Source organism: Vipera berus (genome assembly GCF_964194415.1).
Source record: "Vipera berus genome assembly, chromosome: 6".
Taxonomy (NCBI): Eukaryota; Metazoa; Chordata; class Lepidosauria; order Squamata; family Viperidae; genus Vipera; species Vipera berus.
Window position 1 is genome coordinate 35,478,975 of NC_138208.1, and position 16,091 is coordinate 35,495,065.

At 47.6% G+C, this 16,091-nt stretch overlaps 1 protein-coding gene across 3 annotated transcripts in view; it reads right to left on the reverse strand.

Moving 5' to 3' along the window:
• The window catches only part of YAF2 (YY1 associated factor 2), a 47,796-nt gene extending 33,136 nt beyond the window's left edge, over positions 1-14,660 (reverse strand). Inside the window, exons 1-2 of one of the 3 annotated variants that reach the window (XR_014026799.1) lie at positions 13,972-14,660; positions 13,466-13,591 (exon numbers count right to left, since the gene is read on the reverse strand). Coding sequence is in view for 2 of the 3 variants with exons in the window: in XM_081330382.1 (XP_081186508.1) it covers positions 13,466-13,591; positions 13,972-13,997 (152 nt within the window). In the remaining variant the exon portion in view is untranslated. Of the gene's footprint in view, positions 1-13,465; positions 13,592-13,749; positions 13,931-13,971 lie in introns of those variants that run through there. The other 2 variants (XM_081330383.1, XM_081330382.1) reach the window with 2 other exon arrangements.
• Positions 14,661-16,091: the final 1,431 nt, after the last annotated feature.

Here is a 16,091-nt window from a genome sequence, read left to right on the forward strand (position 1 = left end):
TTTATATTAACTGATAGAAAGTCTGATCATCATTCAATGTATATCTTCTTTCAGCTTGAATATACTGTAAATATGAATATGAATAAATACTATAAATACCCTAGGTGACTAACAATGATTAAACTGCAAAATACAAACATGGTTTATTTTTTTAAAAAAATAGAATTAAGATTAACCAAATTACTGTAAACTAGTAAATTATATGCCTTTTGCAAATTTTCTAAACAAAGGAAGACTAGAAAGTAAATATAGTTCAAACAGAAGTGCATTTCAACTCTTAGAAACAATACAGGAAAATGTCTTCTCCTGTATGCAAGATAAATGAAACTATCAGTGGATCTGAAGTTCAAATACTTTGGTCACAAAATCAGAAGACTCATTGGAAAAGACCCTTATGTTGGGAAAGATTGAAGGCAAAAGGAGAAGATGGCAGAAGATGGTTAGATAGTATTATTGATACAGTGGACATGAGTTTGGCAGATTCAGGGAGACAGTGGAAGACAAGGGGGCCTGGTGTGCTATGGTCCATGAGGTCGGGAAGAGTCAGACATGACTTAGCAACTGAACAACAAAATCAGTGGATCTATCATTAAAAGAAATTCTTCCCTAAAGATCTTGTTCAATGCACTACATTTAACCCTTTAAAGGTACATGCCAATATCTGAAATTGTGCCTGATAAGCAAGTGGAACTCTTACAGATATATAATCAGGGCTTTTTTTCTCATAGAATACTCAGAATGGCGTTCTGGCACCTTTTTTTGGGGGGGGGGAAGCTTTTCAACAAGCACTGCAGCAATTCCTATTGGCTTTTTTTTTTGCTGCTGAGCCCGCCAAAAGACCCGGCCAGGAAACTGCACAGGCAAGTTGTCTGCAGCAAAGGCTACTTGTCAGGAACTTTGCACCTCTCCCTGCTGCCCAACTACACCATCTCAACTAGGTAAGTAAGAGAGGGCAAGGAGTGGGAGGTGGGTTCTGCGGAGTGCATGTGCACACCTTCCTTGTGCTCACCTGTCAGCCAGGCTGGTGGCCTACCCGGTGCTGGACCTGGGGAGTGGTTAGCGTGCATCTCCGAACTACGTCCACGTTGGTCTTTCCCGGCTGTGCCTTCCTTGTGTGATGAAACCCAGAAACGGAGCTGCAGCTGGCATCGTTGCTAGAGGTGGGCCAAGTGGGCAGCGCAGCTGAACCCCAGGGGCTGGGGAGGGGGCTCAGGGAGGCAGCCCGGTGTGGCTGTGTCAGACACCTCGCAGCCCTGCAGCCCAGAAATAGCCACAATATCCGGGAAGTCCCCCAGCGGGTGCTGAAGGCCACTGTCCAGCTTCCTTGGCATGGTGGCGAAGGCAGGGGGCTTGGCGTGCTGTAGACCAGGCTGCTGCAGGGCACCGCCGCAGCCCCCATCATGCAACCGCTGCCCAGGGTCAGCCCTGCCCGGCTGGCGGTCCCGTGGAGTGTGTTGGCCTAGCCAGCGCAGGCGGGCGTCCATCTGAGGGGTGCCGATGGCCCCGGCAGGCAAGCGGGGGAGTGTCCACTGGGTTCCCAGCTGGCCCAGCTCTTCCGCCCCAGCTGCTACTTGTAGTCCGGGTAACTGAGCATGTGGCACACACGGAGCCACTTGGCATCGGCAATGAAGGGCTGCTTCTGGGTGGCGTCGAGGCGCTGCCGGGCAGCACCCAGCCACTTGGAAAGCTCTGAGTTGTGCAGCTGGGGCTACTCTTGCGTGATCCGCTGCCACTGCACGCACAACCAGACCATGAAGGCGTTCATGGGCCATTTCACCTTCTCCGACTAGGCTGTCCAGGGCAGTGGCTGCGGCGGGGCTGAGACTGGCGGGAACGGGCCCGCTGCCCAGCCACTGGCGGGCGCCTCCGGGGTGTAGAAGCCCACAAACATCTTCCCACCTGTCTGGGAGGGCCAGACTAGAGAGTCTGTAGAGGTCCCTCAGCTGGAGCAGCCGGCAGCAAGCGAGCTGCAGAATGTGGGTCCCAATTTTAAGCTGGGCTTAACTAGGGGCCTCTGGTGGAAACACATTAAGAGGCCCCTGATACATTTTTAGCTGGATATTTTAAAGGGTTATGGAAGGGGAGGGATAGTAGGATGGGGAGGGAATTTTTAATTAATACTCAATCTGGGCCTGAGAGGGGTCCCGGTGGGACAGGGTTGAGGGGAGAGGCTGCTGGTTCTGTGTGTACTGGGGTGGGGCTTCAAATCCCCACGACGATAGGGAACGGCAGCAGATGTATGCACGGAGGGCCGTATTGACATCCGGGATCGCGCCCCCGCTGCTTGCGAGCGGTGACGCGCACCGACCCTCCGATTAGCACCCTTTTACCCAGGGGTGAGGGTGATCAGGCCCCTGAGCTCAGGCTGGTTTACCTTAACGCCAGGTCCGTTGTTAATAAGGCTCCCCTCGTTCGAGACTTGATCGAGGAGGAACGCGCAGATCTGGCATGCATTACGGAAACCTGGTTGGGCTCAGAGGGAGGAGTCCCTCTGATTGAGTTATGCCCCCCAGGTTTCCGTGTGCTACACCAGCCACGGGCTCAGGGCAGGGGCGGTGGGGTGGCGGTGGTTATCAGGGAGACTTTATGTCCGCGGGAGACCACCATTCTCCAGATTGCTGGGAGTGAGTCCCTCCTGAGATGTGGTTCTCGGGTTCAGATGGGCTTGTTGCCTACATACCTGGTGCCCAGCTGTGTGGCAACTACTCTGCCCGAGCTGCTCAACACCCTCTCAGGGTTGATGGTGGAGTTCCCCAGGCTCATAGTGCTGGGTGACTTCAACCTGCCTTCCCTGGGAGGGTCATCGGAGCTAGCCCGGGAGTTCATGGCCTCCATGACGGCCATGGACTTGAATCAAGTAATTCAAGGCCCGACTCATGTGGGGGTCACACTCTCGACCTGGTGTTCCTGTCTGGACAGTGGTTGGATGATTTGGGACGGTGTTTACCGGTTGTTACTCCCCTGTCATGGTCCGACCATCATCTCCTGCGGCTGGTCTTCCGTTATGCCACCCCCCGCTGCTGGGCGGCAGAACCAACCAGATGGTTCCGCCCCAGGCGCCTAATGGACCCTGAACGGTTCCAGATGGCGCTTGGGTCTATACCTATCGCCCTCACTCACAGCCCAGCTGATGTCTTGGTGGATGCCTGGGAAAGGGCGGCCACTGAGGCACTCAACTGTGTTGTACCCTTGCGACCTCTGACCCGTCGCAGATCCCTTTGGGCTCCATGGTTTTCTATGGAGCTCCAAGAGATGAAACGTCGGAGACAGGGTCAAGAGAGCAATTGGAGGTCCAGCTGTTCCGAATCTGACCGATTGCAGTTAAGAACCTTTATAAGGTCTTATCTTGCTGCGATGAGGACAGCGAGGGGTAACTACTTCGCCGCCCTCATCGCGTCCGCAGATAATCACCCAGCCGCCTTGTTTAGGGTGATTCGCTCCCTTCTTAACCAGGAGGTGAGGGGGGATCCCTTGCAAGGACGGGCCGAGGAGTTTAGTCATCATCTGACGGACAAAATCGCTCAGATCCGGGCCGGTTTGGACTCTGACTGGGTGGAGTCTGACGTGGAGGAATCGGACGGTCCTGAGCATGTTATCTGGACTGAGTTCAATCCTGTTTCCCCTGATGATGTGGACAGGATGGGGAGGCTGAGCTCCACCACTTGTTTGTTGGATCCGTGCCCCTCCTAGCTGGTTTATGCGGCTCGGGAGGGGACAAGAGGCTGGTTCCAGGCAGTAATAACTGCTTCTTTGAAAGAGGGCATCTTCCCCGCTGCCTTGAAGGAGGCGGTGGTGAGACCCCTCCTCAAAAAGCCTGCCCTGGACATTAGTACGAACATTATAGCAACTGTTATGTCAATGCACACGATCTTTTGATAACCATTTTGTAATAAGAATGTAAGATTCATGAATCAAGACAAGCTGGACGTGGTCAAACAAGAGATGACAAGACTGAACATCAACATCAGCGAACTAAAATGGACAGGAATGGGTAAATTTAATTCAGATGACCATCAGGTATACTACTGCGAGCAAGAATCCCTCAGAAGAAATGGAGTAGTCAATAAAAGAGTAGGAAAAGCAATACTGGGATACAACCCCCCAAATGACAGAATGATCTCAGTGCGAATCCAAGGCAAACCATTCAATATAACAATAGTCCAAGTCTATGCCCCAATCACTGATGCTGAAGAGGATGGAATTGACCAGTTCTATGAAGCCCTACAGCACCTTATAGAATCAACACCAAAAAATGATGTCCTTATCATCATGGGGGATTGGAATGCTAGAGTAGGAAGCCAAAAGATAACAGGAATAACAGGAAAGTTTGGCCTTGGAGTACAAAATGAAGCAGGGCTCATAGAATTTTGTCAAGAGAATACGATGGTCATAGCAAACACTCTGTTCGAACAACCCAAGAGACAGCTGTACACATGGACATCACCAGATGGCCAACAAAGAAATCAGATTGACTATGTGCTCTGCAGCCAAAGATGGAGAAGCTCTATACAGTTAGTAAAAACAAGACCAGGAGCTGACTGCGGCTTAGATCATGAGCTTCTCATTGCAAAATTTAGGCTTAAATTGAAGAAAGGAGGGAAAAGCACTAGGCCACTCAGATATGAACTAAATCATATCTCTGATGAATACACAGTAGAGGTGACAAATAGATTTAAGGAATTAGATCTGATAGACAGAGTGCCTGAAGAATTATGGACGGAAGTTCGCAACATTGTACAAGAGGTAGCAACTAAAACCATCCCAAAGAAAAAGAAATGCAAGAAAGCAAAATGGCTGTCTGAGGAAGCTTTGCAAATAGCTGAGGAAAGCGAAAGGAAAGGGAGAAAGAGAAAGATACACCCAATTGAATGCAGAATTCCAGAGAATAGCTAGAAGAGATAAGAATGCCTTCTTAAATGAACAATGCAAAAAAAATAGAGCCCCTTCATGGATTACTGCCTTGTCGTGACGAAGGGGCTTGCGTAATTCAATGAAGCTATGAGCTATGCCGTGCAGGGCCACCCAAGACGGAAAGGTCATAGCAGAGAGTTCTGACAAAATGTTGTCCACGGGATCGCGATGGGTCAGACACGACTTCACAACTAACAACAATAGCACCCACTGTCAGGACCCACCCCAAACCATGTCTTAGGAAGACAAAAACTCTTGGAGCCAAATCTTAGTCCAAAAGGAATCTTTACTATGACATACTTGGTTGTAGGAAATGAGACAGGGCTTAATATTTCCACGATGTAAACCCTTATAAAGAGTTCCCGGTTTAACCCCCCTTAATCCCCATTTGGTCAGTCCCCCATCCTTCCTCTCGTATCATCCATCTCGTGGGAAAAAGGAAGTTAGGACCCTTTTGTTTATTGCTGTCTACCGTGACAAAAACCAGATGCTAGCCCCCCCTTTTGTTTCCCCAGTTCAAAAGGCTTCTCCTTTCCTTTGAAATGCCTATTGCCGGTTCAATACACATCTATCCTCTTCTCTTCGGGAGATGGCAGAATCCATGGGATATGTTTGAAACATTCCATTTATGAATATGATATAAATGGATTCTGACAGTCCGCTCTCCTTAGAAAAAAGATGTGTCCATCTGTAGGGGGAGAAAAGAAAAGAGAAGAAAAAAAACGTGTAAATGTTAACTCGGTTTGTTTGGATATTCTGTATGAAATCTCTTAAGCAGCTTTGGTGCTTTAACATGGTGTTTGCTGACCCATTCATTTTCTGAGGAGGGGAGGTGTTTCCAAGCCACTAGATATTGAGTTGTTCCATGATGTTTCCTGGAATCCAGAATTTCCTTCACCTCGAAATGTTGTTCTCCTTCCACCATGATGGGAGGTGGTGGTGGTGGAATTTTTGTTCGTAGGGGAGATTGTTGTTCTCTCTTTATTAGACTGCAGTGAAAGATTGGGTGTATTCGTCTAAGATTTTTAGGTAGTTCTAATTCAACTGTTACTGGGTTTATGATTCTTTTAATTGGAAAAGGTCCAATGTATTTTGGTCCTAGTTTTTTACAGGGTTGGAGAGACTTAAGGTATTTTGTAGACAGATATACCATCTCTCCCACCTTGAACGGTGTGGGATCAGATCTTTTCTTGTCTGCCTGTGTCTTGTGTGCTAATCTAGCCTCTGTTAATGCTTTTCTGACAATAGACCAGGTGTATTGTAACTGAGCAATCCATTCCTTTAGTTCTGGAATTACCGGTTCTTTTGGAGTTAGATCAGGTATGGGGTTGAAGCTCTGGCCTGTGGCTACTTGAAAAGGAGTGTAAACTGTGCTGGAGTGAATTGCGTTGTTATATGCCACTTCTGCGAAAGGCAGCAGGTCTGTCCAATTGTTCTGCTGAAAATGTACATAACATCTTAAATATTGCTCAAGTACAGAGTTAGCCCTTTCCGCTTGCCCGTTACCCTGAGGGTGATGACTAGATGTCAGTCCTTGGGTAGTTCCTAACAGAGATAAAAATTCCTTCCAGAATGCTGAGGTAAATTGCACCCCCCTGTCAGATATGATGCGTTGTGGTGCCCCATGCAATCTGTAAATATGTTGTACAAAAAGTTTTGCTAATGCTTTTGCAGTTGGAATTTTTGGGCAAGGTATGAAATGGACTTGCTTAGAGAACAGATCAGTAACAGTCCAGATAACGGTGTTTCCGTTGCTTTCTGGTAGTTCCACAATAAAATCCATGGCTATTTCTTTCCATGGGGCTGAGGGATTCGCCACTGGTTGTAACAGTCCTGGCGATTTCCCTTGTAACCTCTTGGCCATTGCGCAAATTTGACAACTACCCACATAGCTTTCTATGTCCTTTTTCATAGATGGCCACCAAAATTGCCTTTTAGTTAAGTGTAAGGTTTTTACAAAGCCAAAGTGTCCTGCTGATTTTGTATCATGGCACAGTTGCATGAAATTGATTCTCTGTGTGGCCGGTATATATAGCTTCTCCCCCACCCATGGCAGTCCATCTTTAATTGTGCACACATGTTTATTTTTCTGGAACCATTCATCACTTTCCAAAGATTTCCTGAATTCTATTCCAGTTTGGCTATCTACCTTCGGCTTCATTTTTTCTTGTGCCCTGGTGGTGACTGGTGCTGCCAGTTGTTCCGGTACAAGTGGTTTAAAGTCAGTAACTCTTGTGCTGTTATATTGGGGCATGCGGGATAATGCATCTGCCAGGAAGTTCTTTCTCCCCGGTAAGTGTTTGAGAGTGAAATTGAATCGGTGAAAGTGTTGGGACCAGCGGGCTTGCTTAGGAGTGAGCTTCCTGGGCGTTTTTAGTGCTTCTAAATTTTTGTGGTCAGTCCAGACCTGGAAAGGTATTTTATTTCCTTCCAAAAATTGACACCAAGTTAATAATGACCACCTTAATGAGAATGCTTCCTTCTCCCATATTGGCCATCGTTGTTCAGTTTCTGTAAGTTTCCTGGATGTATATGCGCAAGGTTGCAACGCCCCCTCATCATTTTCCTGTAGTAATACGGCTCCGACTGCTACGTCGCTCGCATCTGCCTGTATTACAAAAGGTTTGTTGGGATCTGGGTGTTTAAGTACAGGTTCCGCAGAAAAGAGTCTCTTTAGCCTCTCAAATGCTGCTTGACATTCCATTGGCCATTTTAGAGGCTGGCTGGGTTTCACGGGTGACCCCCCCTTCGTTTTCAACAAATTTGTGAGGGGCATGGCTATTTGGCCAAATGTAGGGATGAATTGGCGGTAGAAATTTGCAAACCCCAGGAAACTTTGCAATTGCTTCCGTGTGCGGGGGGGGGTGCCCACTCTAGTACTGCCCTGACCTTCTCTGGGTCCATTTCGATGCCCTCTGGGGATATGCGATATCCCAGGTAGTCGATTTTTTCCTGATGGAATTCACACTTCGATAATTTAGCATATAAATGGGCAGCTCGCAATTTCTTTAGGACTGCTCTGACTAGTTTGATATGTTCCTCTTTGGTTTCTGTGAAGATAAGGATGTCATCGAGGTAAACCAGGACCCCCTTATATAGGTGCTCTCTCAGTACGTCATTAATTAATTGCATAAAGACTGCGGGGGCCCCTTGCAGTCCAAATGGCAATACTTTGAATTGATAGCACCCCATTGGGCAGTTGAATGCAGTTTTCCATTCGTCTCCTTCCTTAATCCTAATACGGTAGTATGCTTCCCTCAGGTCTAGTTTGGTAAAAATCTTTCCTTTCGATAGGTGGGATAGCATATCCTTCATTAGGGGAAGGGGGTACAGATTACATTCACTAATTGTGTTCAAATTTCTATAATCCACAACCAAACGGAAAGACCCATCCTTCTTCTCCCTGAACAGAACCGGGGCGGCTACTTTGGGTTTGGCGGGCTCAATAAATCCTCTTTCTAAGTTTTTCTTTATGAATCTTTCCATTTCTGCCATTTCCCTTGGGCTCATGGCATACATCCTGGGTTTTGGGAGTTTTGCCCCAGGTTTGAATTCTATGGTGCAGTCTGTGGGGCGGTGGGGGGGGAGCTCATCTGCTCTTTCCTCACTGAAAACCTCAGCCAGGTCCCTGTATTCCTCCGGTATCTCTGTTAGCCCCTTCTTCCCCCACTGCTGCTGTTTCCTCCCTCTGGGTTGGGGGGGTGTTTGGGGGTTTTATGTTTTCCTGTTCCCTTTTGGGAAGTTGAGTTCTGCAGTCCTCCAGTTTATCCCGGGGTTCCATTTCTTCAGCCATTCCAGTCCTAAAAACATTGGGCATTCCATGCCTGGGGCCACTATAAACGTTATGTCTTCCTCATGGGACCCCAGGGACATGTGGAGTGGTAGAGTGGCTAGGGTAGCTGGTCCCCCCCCCTGCTATAGACCCGTCTAATTGACTGAAGGAGATTGGTTGTTTTAGCCTCCTCACTGGGATGCTCAGTTCCTCCACCAGCGTTGGGCTGATGAGGCAGCGGATGCAGCCAGAGTCTATCAGAGCTTTTATTTCATTGGCTTTTGGTGCAGAGGAAGCTAATATAGTCACTGTCTTAAGTATGGGTGGAAGAGGTCCACTTACCAAAGGTTCTCCCTCTGAGCTGTCTTCCGAGGTGTCCACCGCCCCTGCAGTGTAGGCCGGAGTCCAATCCCAGGTTTTGGCAGGAATTGTGGACTTTACAGCTTCTGTCCCCTTCATGGAAGATTCTTTTGGGTTGCCTTGAGACTTCCCCAGCTTTTTGGAAGATGGTGCCTCTGTTTTGCGTGGAGGGGCTTTCGAACGACATTCTGCAGCACGGTGGCCCTCTCTCCCGCAATTGAAACATCCCTTTGATTTTTTAGCCGTGGCCGGTGGGTTTTCCCCCTCACGTGTTTGCTCGAGTGGCGGGCGGCCCCATGGTTTTCCTCTGCATTGTCTTTTCAATAGGTCTATTTCCACTTCCTCTGCCAGGACATACCAGTCATCGAGATGGTAGGGGTCTCCCCGAGGCAGGCAAGCGTCATACAGGTCGTAGTTTAGACCGTCTTTGAAATGGCTGAGGAGGATGTCTTCTGGCCAGTTCAGCTTGCTGGCGATGGCTCGGAATTCTTGGGTATATTCAGCCACTGTTCTCCTGCCCTGCCTCACCGTCTTGATTCTCTCCCGGGCCTTCCGGTCAGCCAAAGGGTCCTCGAATCGTCGCCTCAAGGATGACATGAATCGGTTGAAGTCGTTGAGTTCTGGGGCGTTGGAGTCATGCAAGTTCACCACCCAGTCTGCAGCCATCCCATCCAGGGCAGATTGCACAATTCGGATGCGTGTTTTGTCACTGGGGATGTCCCGTCCGTACTCTTCCATGTAGCTGAGGACTTGGGTTAGGAAAAATCCGTCGTGATGGCTCCCCCTTGAATTTTGCTTCCAGGGGTGGGAATCTTTGGCTGGATCGTTGTCTGCGCCGCAGAGTGTATCGCTCCTCATCTCGATCCCCATCTGTGGGTCTGGGGGGGTGGGTACCATTGAGTCAGCGGCTCCTGTTCCATTGGACAGCCCTGGGGTTTCAGGTGTTGGATCCCTTCCGTTACCCCTCCAGTTGCGACCCCAGGTGTTGTGGTTTCCAGCTCTCTCCTCCCTTAGTGAGCTCAGGGTTGTTTTCATCAAGTCAATAGCTTTTTCCAGAATCCGCTCTTCCTCACTGGCGTGCAGGGAGTTCTCCATCTCTTGCCTCCATTCCGGTTGGTGGTCGCTCCGTCTCAGGGTCACTTCTCTCGAAGCCTTTTCCCACTCACTTTTCCTTCCAACGCCCATCGACCACCGGGGTTTTTGTTCGTGCTGCTCCGCCGTTTCCTCCCAGGAGGAATATGATGCTTCAGCTTCCCAATGTTTCTGGGAGTTCGGCTGGGAGGAAGGCTCCTTCTCCGTGGGGCTTCCTTCCCTTCTTGCTTCGTCAGACATCATATTTATTTGCAAAGTCCCCCGGTAAGGTTCTTCTTCCCGGGTTGACTTTCGTTGCAAGCCCTGTCTAATGTCAGGACCCACCCCAAACTACGTCTTAGGAAGACAAAAACTCTTGGAGCCAAATCTTAGTCCAAAAGGAATCTTTACTATGACATGCTTGGTTGTAGGAAATGAGACAGGGCTTAATATTTCCACGATGTAAACCCTTATAAAGAGTTCCCGGTTTAACCCCCCTTAATCCCCATTTGGTCAGTCCCCCATCCTTCCTCTCGTATCATCCATCTCGTGGGAAAAAGGAAGTTAGGACCCTTTTGTTTATTGCTGTCTACCGTGACAAAAACCAGATGCTAGCCCCCCCTTTTGTTTCCCCAGTTCAAAAGGCTTCTCCTTTCCTTTGAAATGCCTATTGCCAGTTCAATACACATCTATCCTCTTCTCTTCGGGAGATGGCAGAATCCATGGGATATGTTTGAAACATTCCATTTATGAATATGATATAAATGGATTCTGACACCCACACTTTTTCAAAGTCTGAAATGTGTTTATATTGCTGCAAGTTGTAAGAGAATTTGTAACTACAATAGATTCATAACAGGTATCTTGCATAATTGAACTGGGCAGAAGATATTGCTGATAATTTTTTTAAACATCACAAATGCATATGTGCATGCATGTACGCACACACACACTTATCTATCAGCTTGGTCTGAATATTCAAAGTCTGAAAATGTGAAGGAAATAACAAATAATGATATGGGTACAAATACGTCAAGATCTCAGTATTAATAGCTGTGAGTCCCCAGTGACAGAAAACAGAATTGAACCAATCTGCACATGGATCACTTGCTTTATATATTTAAGTAAAACACTTCTGTTTAATTTTATGAATTAAATGCTAAGCAGTGTCCTAGATCAGGGCTTTTCAACCAGTGGTACGGGTATCACCTGTGGTACATTGGCACCTGGCAGGTGGTACACAACCATCCTAGAAAAGTGGTAGCAGGGGAGGGGAATGAGCTGAACCAGTGGCAGCACCGTACAAGCCTGAGCGAGAAATGGCTGGAGCTGCAGGGCTGTCAGGGCTCAGCAGAAGCGCCTGGATCAGCGCTTCTTCGGGGCTGTCAGGGCTCAGTGGAAGTGCCAGGATCAGTGCCAGGCTCCAGCTGGAACTCGGCGCTGATCCTGGTGCTTCTGAGCCCAGAAGAAGTGCTGATCAGCTGGAATGTTGCAGCATCTCCAGGGTCTTGTGATTTACAATCAGATGCTTGGCAACTGATTCATATTTATGATGGTCACAGTGTCCCAGGGTCTTGAGAAGTGACCAAAACCTGCTGCAACCACCCAGCGGGGGGGGAATAAAAACCAAAGACACCCCCACCCCATTCCCACTGCCAATCCTCAACAGAAATGCTCACAACAATGAAAACCTCGGACAGAAGGAAGCGCGCCACCGAGCGGGCAGGCAGGTGTCTTGCTTGGCTGTGGCTTGAGGGGCACTTTTTTCAGTGCCATTGTAACTTCAAACAGTCACTAAGCAAACTGTTGTAAGTCGGGGACTACCTATACTTCATCCCTTTTTTCCTTTTTTTTTTGGTCATCAAATTTTTGACACCTTGCTAGGCTATTTGTGATACTCGGATGTTGCCATATCCTAAAAGTGGTACAATGGATGAAAAGGTTGAAAAGCCCTGTCCTAGATTACTACTGGATGCAGAATTTGATCTCAAAATTTGATCTCTAACTCTATTAAGAAACAGCTGTGAGAGATGGTCCTTTGAAAGAAAGCATGTATTGGCACTGTAAATCAGTAACTTTTTAAAGTAATAGTGGGACGAAGCAGATAAGTGTAATATGAAAATATTATATTTTAATTATATTTACACACTTGTATAATCATGTAAAGCAGAGTTCCCCAACCTTTCTGGTGAGGCCACAAGCATCTGCAACACTCATGTGAGTAGGGCTGTGCGCATGCATGAGCGCGCACCAGCCTGCCACTCATGCAGCCTGGTTGTGAATAGGCCACAGTGGGCTGTGACCCACAGGTTGGAGACCCCTGATGTAAAGAAGCTGGGAGTAGCTCAGCAAAAACTTATTGACCAGGAAATCCTACTGATATCAATTATCTGCATCGAGAGAAACTCTGCTGTTTTTCTAGTTTGTGGACTAACAAACCTGCTCCACCTTTGCCTCCCAAATTACCAATAACCATGTTTTTCACTTTTTTTAACATCAAACAGGAGCTTGAAATTTTCATAACCTCAGCAGCCACCACTCGTCTTTCATAATTATTTATCTCCATCCAGTATTTGCTCATTTCCCTCTCTCCTTATAATAACTGTTTTTGGATAATCAGATAATTTTTAACAGTTCTAGAATACAGGGACAGAAAAATATACTTTTGATTGTCTACATTACCATTGCTAATATTTTCAAAAGTAATAGAGAGTACTTTCTGACCTCTCGTGATCAACAGTATATATGTGATTATCTAATATCATAATATAAATGGACTTGTCCATGTGTGCACATATGTGTATGTGTACACAGCACAGTATAACAACAGTTTCTCGATAAAAGAAATAACAAAATCTGGTCCATTTTTGTTTTCTTTTCAACTGATGATGACACAAATTCTGTTCTCACAATTTGTGGAACTGCTTGCTATTAATATTTGGTCAGTTTGAGCATTCCAAAGTAAGATACTTTATCTTATCAGGATTAAAAACCAACAGCCAACACTTCCCATCTCCCTATATATCCAGAGAAGTGGGAAGCAGGCAGAAAGAGCATCTTATCCTAGCCACAAGTTCACCAAAGGGAATTCTCCTTCAGCCCAAGAGTGAGATTTTTATTGAAGAAAAGAAGAGAAAGGATGCAAAACGGATCTGTTACATTTCCCATAGAAGAAAGCAATCGATAGGCCTGCCCCGATGGCTATGGTGATGGCAGTCGCCGGCTACCATGTTGTGATCTACCTTTCCTGACCGGGGCTGTCTTATCCCTACCGCCGCCCCCCCTCTGTCCCCACTCCTGCTTTGCCCGGTGAAGTGGCTGTCAGGCCAGGCCTCTTGCCCGCTCACTCACCGAGTGGAGGTGCCCTTTCTCACATCGCACATCATGCACTTGAAGGCCTCGGCGCTGTTCCGGAAGGTGCACACACTGCAGTCCCAATAGCCCTCGTCGGAGGAGGGTTTCGGTTGCCGCTTCGGCCTACCCAAAAAAGCGGCGGGGCGGGGGAGGGAGAAGAGGAGGAGAGGGAGGACGAGGAAAAACGGAAGGAAATTTAAGACACAAAACAAGGCATCGCTGCGGCCGCCCTTCCCCCCCCCCTCCCTGCTTCGCCTCGGCCGCCGCTTCCCACCAACTACCTCATCTCCTCCTCCTCCTCCTCACCGCCATCGCTTCTGCTACGTTGGGGGGCGCCAAAGACTTTGGCAGCGGAAGACGGGGGGGGGAGAAGTGGGGAAGCCGGCCTCGCAGCCCCGCCGCCTCTGCATTCCGTCTACAGACCGGCCTGTCCACGGAGGCCCTGCCTGCGTGCCTGCCTGTCTGAGAGCTTGCCCTCCCGCTCGCCTTTCCGCCCTCCTCACCTTGTGGGGCTCTTCTTGTCTCCCATGCCGACTACAGACGCGTCTCTAGACCGGCGCGGCCTTTTGTATATTTGTCAATAAGGAAGAGTGACCGAAGACTCAGAGAGGCAGGAGCTGGCACTCAGGCGGAGGGACTCAGTGAAGCAGCAGCAGGAGGAGGAGCCGCTGCATCCACTGTTGCTGCGGCGAACAGCTATCGCCTGCCGCCTGCTCCCAAGCGCGGCCACCGCCACCTCCAGATGTCGGGGAAAATCCTGCTGCTGCCGCCCCCTTGCTCAACCCGACCTTGTGCTCCCCCTTTCTTCTCACTCACGTGTTCCTCCCATCGCCAACCAGCGTCAGCCCACAACCAAGACGAGCTGTCCCACACGGCGGCCGGGGGCAAAGCGGAATGGCTTTTGCCTTACTCAGGCGGTGATGAAAAGAAGTCCTTTTGGGGGCCTGTGTACCGCCGCCGGTTTTCCCTTTTGCGCAAAGACGCACTAGCCTTGCCGGAGAGAGCCTTTTAGCGAACGATTGCCCTAATTTCCAACTTAACACAGTCGCGTCTCCCAGCATTCCCACGCTGTCAACCCAAAATCATATCGTTGGATGCCATATAAATCCGGAGTGACCCTGTTCCACGTTTATACTGGTAAGGACTACAATGCTGACTTCAGCTATGTTTATGTAATTGGGTCCCCGAATGCCTGAAATTATCTCCCTCCAAGACATGTACACGCATCCCGCTCTGGTACAGCCGTCAGATCTCAGCTAAGACAGGGTCAACTTGCAGTGAGTGATTATTTAACAATGCAAACAACGAAATAGGATTGTGGTGAAGTAACTGATCTGCCTTAAGATTCTGTTATCATCTAAGTAAAGGGGAGTACATCTTATCCCTTTCCATATTCCTTGAACAAATCATAGAGCGTAAAATGTAATGTGGGCAGATGTGCCATTATTATTTAGAATTACCGAAAGTGATTGTTGTAGCATCAGTTCGCTATACTTAACCATTTCAATTTTTAGTAGATACATTATTTTAATATTTCCTGGATTGACTGAGGATTCTTCCACATTTGCCATTAACCATGGCATGAACATAGTTCACGGTATGTGATTTTTTTTACCTCATCACGTCTTTGTCTCATCCCCAAGCCTATCTAAGGCAGTTTTAAATCAGCCTTTAATCTATACCAATGTTTCCCCTCTTCAGTTGGGTTATGGATACAAACTCATGCTTCACCAATCTTTTGGTTACAGGTGCAGCCAGGGATTAGAATCTGCTGCATTCCTATTGGTCACTTTAGGCTGCTGCACACATGTATCCCCCCCCTCCCTGCTTCAGACACTAGGCACTGTCCATGGCCATTTTAGCTTGAACTGAAGGAATGACCAGACACTTGTTTTTTACAGAAGCATATGTATGTATAAATGCCTGACCAATAGTGATGGATGGACCAGATATGCTAGCACAGTGTTTTTCAACCTTTTTTGGGCAAAGGCACACTTGTTTCATGAAAAAAATCACGAGGCACTCCACCGTTTTCCGCACCGTTGGACCTCCCCATGGTCGCTACATGAACGGTCGTAAGTCGAGGATGGCCTGTGTTCTCAAGGGGTTGGACTAGATGACCTCCAAGGTCCCTGCCAACTTCTTCTTCTTCTTCTTCTTCTTCTTCTTATTATTATTATTATTATTATTATTATTAGCCTCTTTATTTTATTTTATTTTATTTTGGGGCTTTTGTTTGTTTGTTTTTGCTGTGAAGGAAAAGGAAAGCTTGCATTTCTTTTTAATTTATCTTTCTGTATTTTCTTTTTTCTCTTCTTTTCTTTCTTCCTTCCTTCCTTCCCTCTCTTCCCTCCCTCTCTTTTCTTTCTTTATCTTCCTTCCTTCCTTTCTCTCTCCCACTTTCTTTCCCTCCCTCTCTCAATTTCTTGCTTTCTATTTGTTGTGGAAATTGGAAGCTACTTGCATTTCTTTTTAATTTTTCTTTCTGCATTTTTCTCCTTCATTTATTTTTCTTTCTCTTTCTTTCTTTCTTTCCTTCTTTCTTTCTTTTCTCTTTCTTTCTTTCTCTTTCTTTTCTCTTTCTTTCTTTCTTTCTTTCTTTCTTTCTTTCTTTCTTTCTTTC